This window comes from Cyprinodon tularosa, unplaced genomic scaffold (assembly GCF_016077235.1).
Source record: "Cyprinodon tularosa strain WSP-4 unplaced genomic scaffold, ASM1607723v1 ctg467, whole genome shotgun sequence".
Taxonomy (NCBI): Eukaryota; Metazoa; Chordata; class Actinopteri; order Cyprinodontiformes; family Cyprinodontidae; genus Cyprinodon; species Cyprinodon tularosa.
In genome coordinates this window covers 609,984-618,877 of record NW_024039193.1, presented here as the reverse complement: position 1 = coordinate 618,877, position 8,894 = coordinate 609,984, and the positions used below count along the sequence as shown (strand labels likewise).

General features: G+C 39.3%; 1 protein-coding gene across 1 annotated transcript; it reads right to left on the bottom strand.

The window, feature by feature from the left end:
* Positions 1-5,343: 5,343 nt before the first annotated feature.
* On the bottom strand, positions 5,344-6,585 carry LOC119794034 (trace amine-associated receptor 13c-like). Its single transcript, XM_038301363.1, has 2 exons — positions 6,413-6,585; positions 5,344-6,163 (listed from the first exon to the last, which is right to left on the bottom strand). Exons 1-2 carry the CDS (start codon positions 6,583-6,585, stop codon positions 5,344-5,346), a joined length of 993 nt encoding a protein of 330 aa, XP_038157291.1.
* Between the last annotated feature and the right edge of the window lie 2,309 nt (positions 6,586-8,894).

Here is an 8,894-nt window from a genome sequence, read left to right as displayed (position 1 = left end):
GAGCAAGAAAAAAATAAATAAATTGCTCTGTGCGTTGAACAGGTTTCTCTTAAAGGTATAGTGGAGGATGTTCTTTTTCTGGGTGGATCATCAAAATAGATAGTGCTTCTAATTGTCTGTCATTCTAGTGAAATATTTACATAAAGCCTAACGAAAAATTGCAAATCTTCTTTTGGGAAGTATGTATGACCGATGCAGACCACAACTTTTTAACAGAATGTGCACAAGGAGAAATGTGCTTGTGCTTGCTCTCGTACACGTTAAATAGGCGTTCCATCTCGGGAGCTGATACAGGGTTATTCATGTGCTTTTTTTCTTTTTTTTTTAAGTGAAGACAGGTCTTTTCAAACAATTGCAAGATTCCTGCACTATACATTTAAGCTCTATGCATGATGGATGGCAGGGCTGTTGCAAAACAGAGAGGTTTATAGTTCTGGAAGCCAAGACTGATAAATTATCTGAGCCACTACATTTTTTTTCTTCCTGTTGGATTATAGATTAATGCATGTATAGTTACATTTTTTAAATTGGCTATTCAGACCAATCCAAAAAAAGAAAATTAAAAACAATCTACTGGACAGCATTTCCCAGTTTGAAGAGATTTTGCTTCTCATCCAGGAAGCTTTCTCAATTTAAAATGTCAGGAATAGCGTTCAATTTGAGGCTTTATACAGTAGCCCAACAACCCTTTGTTTTTGTTTTGAAAACATGCAAACTGGAACGGAAGAAGGGCTCCACCCACTTGGGATGGGGGTCGTTTGGCTTCTTTTGTTAGCCTGCAATGCCCCATACCCGTCTTAGTGTCTGAAAGGTCGGTCGTTAAGGGGAGTAATTGGCCTTGCTGAATAGGCGAGGTCCTTTGCTCTGCTGCACTCCAGCTGGGGCTGCGATGGATAGAGGGAAGGGATTTACTCAATTGTTTTTCTTAACCAACCTTAAACAGACTATGACCTGGATCACTGAGAATGTTCATCAGCATATTCAGCCCAGTGTTGATTTCACTGACGATAACGAAATTATTTCGTTAACACTCCTTTTTTTTCATGACTACAACGAAAACTGAGGTGCTAAACATGGATCTTTGTTGAAGAAAACTTGACGACTCATGAATGTGTTTTCATTGACAAGTCGAGACTAGACTAAATAAAAATCTTTGCTGGGGTCTGTCAGATGTTTAAAATGCTTCATTGTTCTTTAATTGTTAGACAAGCTATGCAGAATCGCCGTGCTGCTCCGTGTAGTTTGGTCATGCCGCCAACCTGCAGTGCAGCGGTGTACATTCTGCATGAGCACAGATGGACCATGGCAGCAGTGGCAGGGAGAAAATAACCCAGAATTGTCTGGTACTGCGTGCTGAACTCTGACAAACTCTGCTCCTCCAGTTGTGCTTGTGCAGAAATATGTGTAAGCTCAGATTCTGTGCTTTATGCACTACACAGCCTTTGTGCTCTGGCTACTTAATAAAGAAGCCAGAGCAGCATATGTGGCTGATCATCCTCTGCCAATATAAAAAATCCTTATGTCCAACTATCAAGATTTATTTCTTCCATCTCACAAGAGGTGATGCTAAACATTTAATTTCTACCAAAGGGAATCCCTAAATTATATCCAAAGAAAATTACATTGTATACAGTTTATTTTTGGATAAAGAGCTAGGTAAAAAGGTACATAGATCTTTGAATACTTTTGTCTCACGGTTCTTGTTTCTATCTATTTAAATATGATGTAAATGTTTCCTTGTATTGTGATTTTTCTCTGTTTCCTTTAAATATTTGAACATTTTAGTAAGCATAGTCCTTCAATTTAGTGTCATGATGGGTTTCTAAGAGAGTAAGCCCAAGATGCAGAACACACACGGAGACACAGGGTAAAAAGTCCAAAAGAGTTTATTGTAGCACAAAACACATGAGTATGAAACCGGAACAGTTCTGGCAGGGGGCTGGTTAACTGGGGTCTGTGCAGGGAACGGGAGATGGCTGGTAGCTGAGTTCAGGTTAGGCTAAGCATCTAGCTTTGGCTTAGCCTGGCAGTCCTGGTTTTTAGCTTCCAGCTTACTACAGAAAACAACAGGGGAAAACACGAGGGATCTTTCAGGCTGAGCTTCCAGCTCACCGTAGGGAACAACAGGGGAAATTCACATGGGAACCTCTAGGGAAACTCCACAGAGAAGTCGTCAGGTTTCATGCACGTAGAAATCTTCGGGTTGGCTCACCAGGGCAGATTAGCTGGTTAGGCTTTTCAAGAGCTTCAGGCTTGAGACTGGTTTCCTGAGATGCAGCTCCTCCTAGAGCTGCAGACCAGAGACTGGGTTCCAGTGAGGGTGCTCTTCCTGAGCTTCACGAGGAGACAGAAGGTTAAGCTCATCCAGAGCTTCACGAGGAGACAGGAGGTTAAGCTCATCCAGAGCTTCACGAGGAGACAGGATTCCTGTGAGGCACAGATAAAGAGATATTAGAATCTGGTCTCGACCTAGGAACAACCAAGACTCAGTCAATAGCAGAAGGTTCAGAAAGCTAACCAACTAAGATCAACACTGCGGCGTGGAATCAAGGTTTGAAGGCAGCTTAAATACTGTAGTCCTCCTGATGAGTAGATCAGCCACAGGTGTGTGGGAGGCTCAGCTCAGGAGGACCCACGGCGCACTCTGCTGGAGGCAGAGGGTAATCTCCAGAACCTAAGAAAAGACAAGGAGCAGAAGAGGATCCTCGGCGCCCTCTGGTGGGCAAGCCTGAGGATCCCAACATTTAGTTCTGGATTGCCATGACATTACAATGCAATTATGTAGGATCTCTCTGTAATATTTTTTTTATTTCAAACCCCTGTGAATATAAATCTAATTTGACCCCTGAGCAGCAGTAACCGAGGGGTAAATGCAAAAGTAGAAAGAAGAATGTTTTTGTTCAGTTTTTTTTCTTTCGAGTAATTAAAGTGTTTGCTTTGGGATGGAAACATTGTATGTCTAAAACCATTCCTTTATTGTACATTTTGTTAGCTTGTCTGTCTGCTATATTAACCTATATGATGTGTTGAACTGGATCTGCTATTTTCACAACTTTTGTGACACACGTTTTTACTAAGTAGGGTATTAATTAATAAAAAAGATTATTTCAACTCTATAAATCAAAGTTTTCTGCCCAACAGCAATGATGAACCGCATGGTGGCATTCTATACCCAGCAATTGTAGTATCGAGCCAGGAGTTGTCAGTCTGGCAAAGAATCTTGTTGTTATTCAAAATTGTAAAAGTTTACTTTTTTTGCAACATAAAACAGAATTAGACTAAATCCTTTTTAAGTTTTAGTTGACTAAAACTGACATATCATAACATATCTTAATGACTTAAATGCGATTAAAACTAATAATAGCTTTCATCCTGAACTTAATCTAAGATGGCTGTCAAAAACAACACTGATTCAGCCAAATACAAGTCTTACATTTTAAATTTTATAATTACTGAATTTAATTACACTGACTTTACAGAGATTTTTTTTAAAGGGTGTTTGGAGCGTAGCTTGTACTAGAACAGCTGATCTTGTTTATCTGGTTTGCAAAGTTTTCTTATTTTCATTGTTTTTTTTTAATACAAAAAAGAATAAACAAGCAACACATGGACTTAATCCATCTCAGGGAGCATCTTTTACATTTGTGGGATATGTATTATGTTTGCAAGATTATTATACTAAAAGCTAGATATTTTTATCACGTCCATGGTTTATTATATTTTTGGAGACCTATTACATTTGCAGGCATTACAAACCCTAAGAAAAAAAGGTGCAGAATAAGATTGGTGGTAAAAGTAAACTGTAAATTCCTGTCAAACTTGACCAGGAGATAGTAAATTAATTTAAAAATCAAGTCCTTTTTACTTAATAGCTGAAGAATAAACCAAACATAACAGGGGATTCCAAAACGTTGCATTTAAAGAGCAAAATTTAAACTGAGAGATCTGTACAGCCTGTCATGATTTATCTAAGGCTCGGACCCAAATGCAATGAATCCAAACAGAGAGACACAATATAAAAGTTCAACGTGTTTTATTGAAGGGTATATTGAGTTTGGTGCAGAGTTCCTCCGTACTCTGCTCAGCCGGAAAGTGGAAGACGAGGGGAAGACAGACTGTTAGATTCAGGCTCAGTGGGAAATTGGAGTTGTTAATCTTGAAGGAGAGGATTTGTTGTCTCTCACTTTTCCAGAGAAGAAGGAACACTTAGACTCCAGTCTGTGTGTTGGTCTTCCAGGGTTTGTTTGATTCAGTGGAGGGCAGAACAGGGTTTACCCAGAACTCGGACGGAGTGGAATGATGCAGCCGCTGGTTGCAACTCAGTTTTCCTGTGGTACTTGAACGGGTCATGGTGAAGATGATTTCCTTACTCAGAGAGTGATCTCAGCGTTCTCAAAGGTGGCTGGATCCAAACCCTCGCCGCTCAGTGCAAGACTCAGTTGATCCCACGTGGGAGAAGGCGGTCCGGAAAGGTCCAGTTTGCAGGAGGCTTCCTGCCGAAAGGCAAAAGACAAACAAAGATGAGTCTCAGGGAGAAATAAGCTCTCAGTAAAACTCAATGTGATCTCAGCTTGGCTAGAGAACTAAAACTCAAATGCAAAAACTCAGATTAGACTCAGAATAAACAAGGCTTGGCTAGAGTACCCCAAACTGGCAAACACTCTGGCGTCGAAGTAGTGGCAGTCAGCAGCTTAAGAGCAGTCCGGTGATGAGGCAACAGCTTGCAGGTGTGTAAGGAGGCGAACCGGAGCCAGGCGCCTCCTGGTGGTGGAAAGGAGAAACACAAAAGACAAGACAAACAGACGAACACAAAAATTGGGATCCTGACACAGCCAGCTATGAGCCAGTCTGTCCTTTTAAATTATTTATAATTTCTGGGCAAATAAATACCATGCTAAGACAATCGTTTGAATCCTAAGATAGTTTATGGTATTCTTTTACAAAAAAAACTTCATCTAAAGCTTTAAACGTATGTGTCAAAAAATAATCCCCTTCTTTATAAATAAGAAGAAAAAATCAGCTAAAGAATAACATTTCAACCGAAAAATAATCAAAACCATTTGGAAGGTATTTTCTGTGTTCTATAAAAAATCCTGTCTTCTATTTTTATACTATTAAATGATCAACAAATGATGGTTTATTTCCAACTTACCAATTACAATGTGTTGTTCATTCTAGAGAGGAATCAAAGACTCTGACAAAGAGTGAGAAACACTGTCATGTTATATAACTGATGGAGGCTGTTGTCTTCAAAATATTGGCAATGATCTTTGGGTTTAAGAAGAGAAATTGATTAACAAGGCTTAGAGTTTTTGTGCTATCCTTAACCTCATCTAAAAATTTTCAGAGTATGTTCGCGTCACAGGATTGAGGCTGTAGTATGTGAAGTGTAACAATCAGTTGAGCAGATTTCCTAAACCATGGGTAGAAAAATGCATAAATTATTGGATTTACACAGGAATTAAAAAGAAATATCCATATGGCAATTAATAATATTTTGTCATTAGAAAGCAACTCCTCTCCTGCAAAATAGGGGTAAAAATAAGGACAAAAACAAACTACAAATACAACAACAACCACACCAAGAGCTGTAGCTGCTTTTCTTTCAGACTTCTTAGCAGTTATTCTAAGTGAACCCTGTACAGAAACAGCAGCAATATGAGACCTCATTGCCCGAGCCTGAGACACCGCAACCACAAAAACTCTCAAGTAAAGAACAATGATGACTGTTACTGGGCCGAGAAAGGTCAAAATGATATCAAAATAACCTGCTAAAGAATCAATCAACAAAACACACTCTCCATAGCAGGAATTATATATATCTGGATTTTTAAGAAAGTCTTTCATTATGATGCCATTATAAATCACAGCACATGCCCAACATAGACAAACACAGATTTTAACTCTTTTCAGAGTGACTTTAGTGGGGTAATGCAAAGGATCACAGATGGCCAAATATCGATCAGCAGATATCAGCACCATAGTTCCTACTGAGGCAGATGTAATCATAAAAGACGAAAACTGAAATAATCCACACATAAAGCTTCCCAGAACCCAGCAGCCTCCAGTCAGTAAAATTTGAATTGGCATGAGCAGCAGTCCAACAAGAAAGTCTGAGACAGCCAGAGAGAGAAGGAACAGGTTGGTGGGGGTTTGAAGCTGCCTAAAGAAAGAACAGATACTGAATACTGCAAAATATTTAAAACATACCTTGAAAAATACTGAATATGAATTGAAATTAACAACAGAAAGTCTTGGAAAGTGTTGATTTCAGAAAACACTCATGCTTTTCTTAACTGACTACACTGGTAAAGGATTACAAAAGGTATCATCAAGACTAAATAAAGATCAAACCTGTTTATTTCGCTCGTCAAAAACATCTTATTATAATGTAAATGTTTATCATTATTACCTGAAGTGGGAGATGGAGATAATGACAATCAGGTTTAGTGTTACAGTAATGAAAGAAATGCAGGACAGCACGATGTAAATGGAAAGGTTTTCGGCATGGTGCTGCAGTGGCTTTAAACAGGAGACGTTAAGTAGTTGTGGAAAACACAAATCAGCCTCCCTCAGTGCCTCCATAGCAAAAGAAAAAAATAAATCAACAAATGTGAGGCTGCTTAGTTTTGCCAGCTTAATAAAAGGCTTATATAATGATGAACATGTCTCTCCTCCCCTTGCTTAAGTAACTGTTACGCAATAATTGATTACAATTATTTTTACAAAAAAGTACATTTTAAACTTTACAAATACAATGCAAATGATGAATGTAAATTTGTTTTTTCTTAGTGAACGGTGGCCTGTCCAAAGATTAACTCTGCTCTTCAATAAAAAACAAAAAAGTCTCATACTGTGTTGAATGTCAAGGGAAAAAGATATGTGGACAGTAGACCTCTTCAAAAAATACCAATTTTTGATTATCATAGCAGACTGGAAGATTTCCTATTTTTTCAAACCTGACAAACAGAAAAATCACCAAAATTTTGTTCTCAGATAATGCTTATGCATGCACCAAAGACCCTTAAGTTATAACCGTCTCGATAAAGAAAAAACGTCATATTGTCAGGGGTTAGGGTAGAGAATTTTGCTAAAACTTCTTGCAAAGTTGGCAATAATACAAATTAAAAGCTAATAAAGTTCTCTACTAGTCAATTTTAAAATACATACAGTTTGTTTTATTTGCATATATTGGTACATTACATTTTTTTTTAATACCCGTAAAACAGAAAATGTCATTTTTCTTGATTAAAAATAGTTAATAATTAAAAACTACATAATGTAGAAGTCAAATCTGATTAAAATAAAGTTATGTTCTTTGTTTATATATTGTTCAATATATAGCCCGGTGAGGGCTGCTCAGTGGAGCAGTGGGTAACACTGCTGCCTTGCAGCAAGAAGGTCGTCGGTTGGATTCCTGGCTGGGGTCTGTCTGCATGGAGTTTGCGTTTTCTCCCTGAGCATGCATGGGTTCCCTCCAGGTACTCTGGCTTCCTCCCACAGTCCAAAAACATGACTGTTAGTTAATTGGCTTCTCTATATTCTCCTTAGGTGTGAGTGTGTGGCTAAATGGTTGTTTGTTCCTGTCTGTGTTGCCCTGCCATCGACTGGCGACCTGTCCAGGGTGTACCACGCCTTTCGCTCATAGAGAGCCAGAGAAAGGCACCAGGACCCTTCGCGACCCCACTTGGGATTAAGTGTGTCAGAACATGGATGGATGGATGTCCCCGGCAAAAGCTACCCCTGCAAATATCCATTATTTTGCAATTTTATGAATGTTGCCTGTAGACTGTTATGACATGTTGTGTGACAGAGGATGTTGTGTGCAAAAACAGAGATTACAGTAACTTGTTGAGCTGCTTTTAACATAAAGATGAGGAACACAGCGTACCACTTTTAAAACGGAAGAAGCAGAAGTCTGTTGTCTCAACCAGTCGCAACTGATGATCAGCAGCACTGTGTCCTGGTGTGTTAGGCCCTGTCCACACGAAGTCAAACCCTGGCCTAAACGCACAAATTTTTCACCAAACCAGCCTCTCATCCATACGAAGCCGGCGTTTCGGGGGTCTGTAAACGATCTTTTTTTTAATTAAGCCTTCAGAGAGGGAAGATTTTGAAACTGCGTTTTCGCGTTTCCATCTTTAAGCTCTAACCGCATTTTTTTCTTACACGCATGCGTCATAGCGTCGCCTCTAAACACGCATGCACGACACAGTATCACAACAACAATGGCGCCGTACTGTGTTGAATGGTTGCTGCTCATACTACTCACCCTGCTGTCGGGCTTACAACAGAATCTTCTTCTTCTGGAATATCTCCAGGAAGAACAGAGCAATATAGACGACATAGTTCAGTACCTGAATTTGACTGAACCACGAAAATGGACCCGCAGGGCAACCATGTATAAATATTAGTGCGCATGCTCAACATTTCGTCGCCTATTTTTGCTTTGGCACCACAGCGCCACTTACAGGCCTGGCATACATTTTGCAGCGTTTTCATGCATTCGTGTGAACGATCACATTTATTTTACGTCTCCGTCTTTACGACAAACGTTCTGGAAAATATTAGCGTTTCATGTTCGTTTTGACTTCGTGGGGACGGGGCCTTAGTTGGTTCATTTGATCTGGATTGTGCTGATCATTGTGGTAAACGTTTGGTTTGAAACCAGGTAAGAAAAAAATAGGGCTTTGATATTTTTTTTCTTTTAAGAAAAGATGAGCACCCAAAATGTAAACCAGGCCAATCATCAAGAGATAATACACAACCACTGGGTTGCAGCTGGCACGAGTAAAAGTGATTCGGATAAGATGTAACAGAATGGTTGAAAACAAGTTGTAAGGCACTAATCTTGTACGGTGGTTCTTGAAGAGATCAACAAGGGTTTGTCTAAA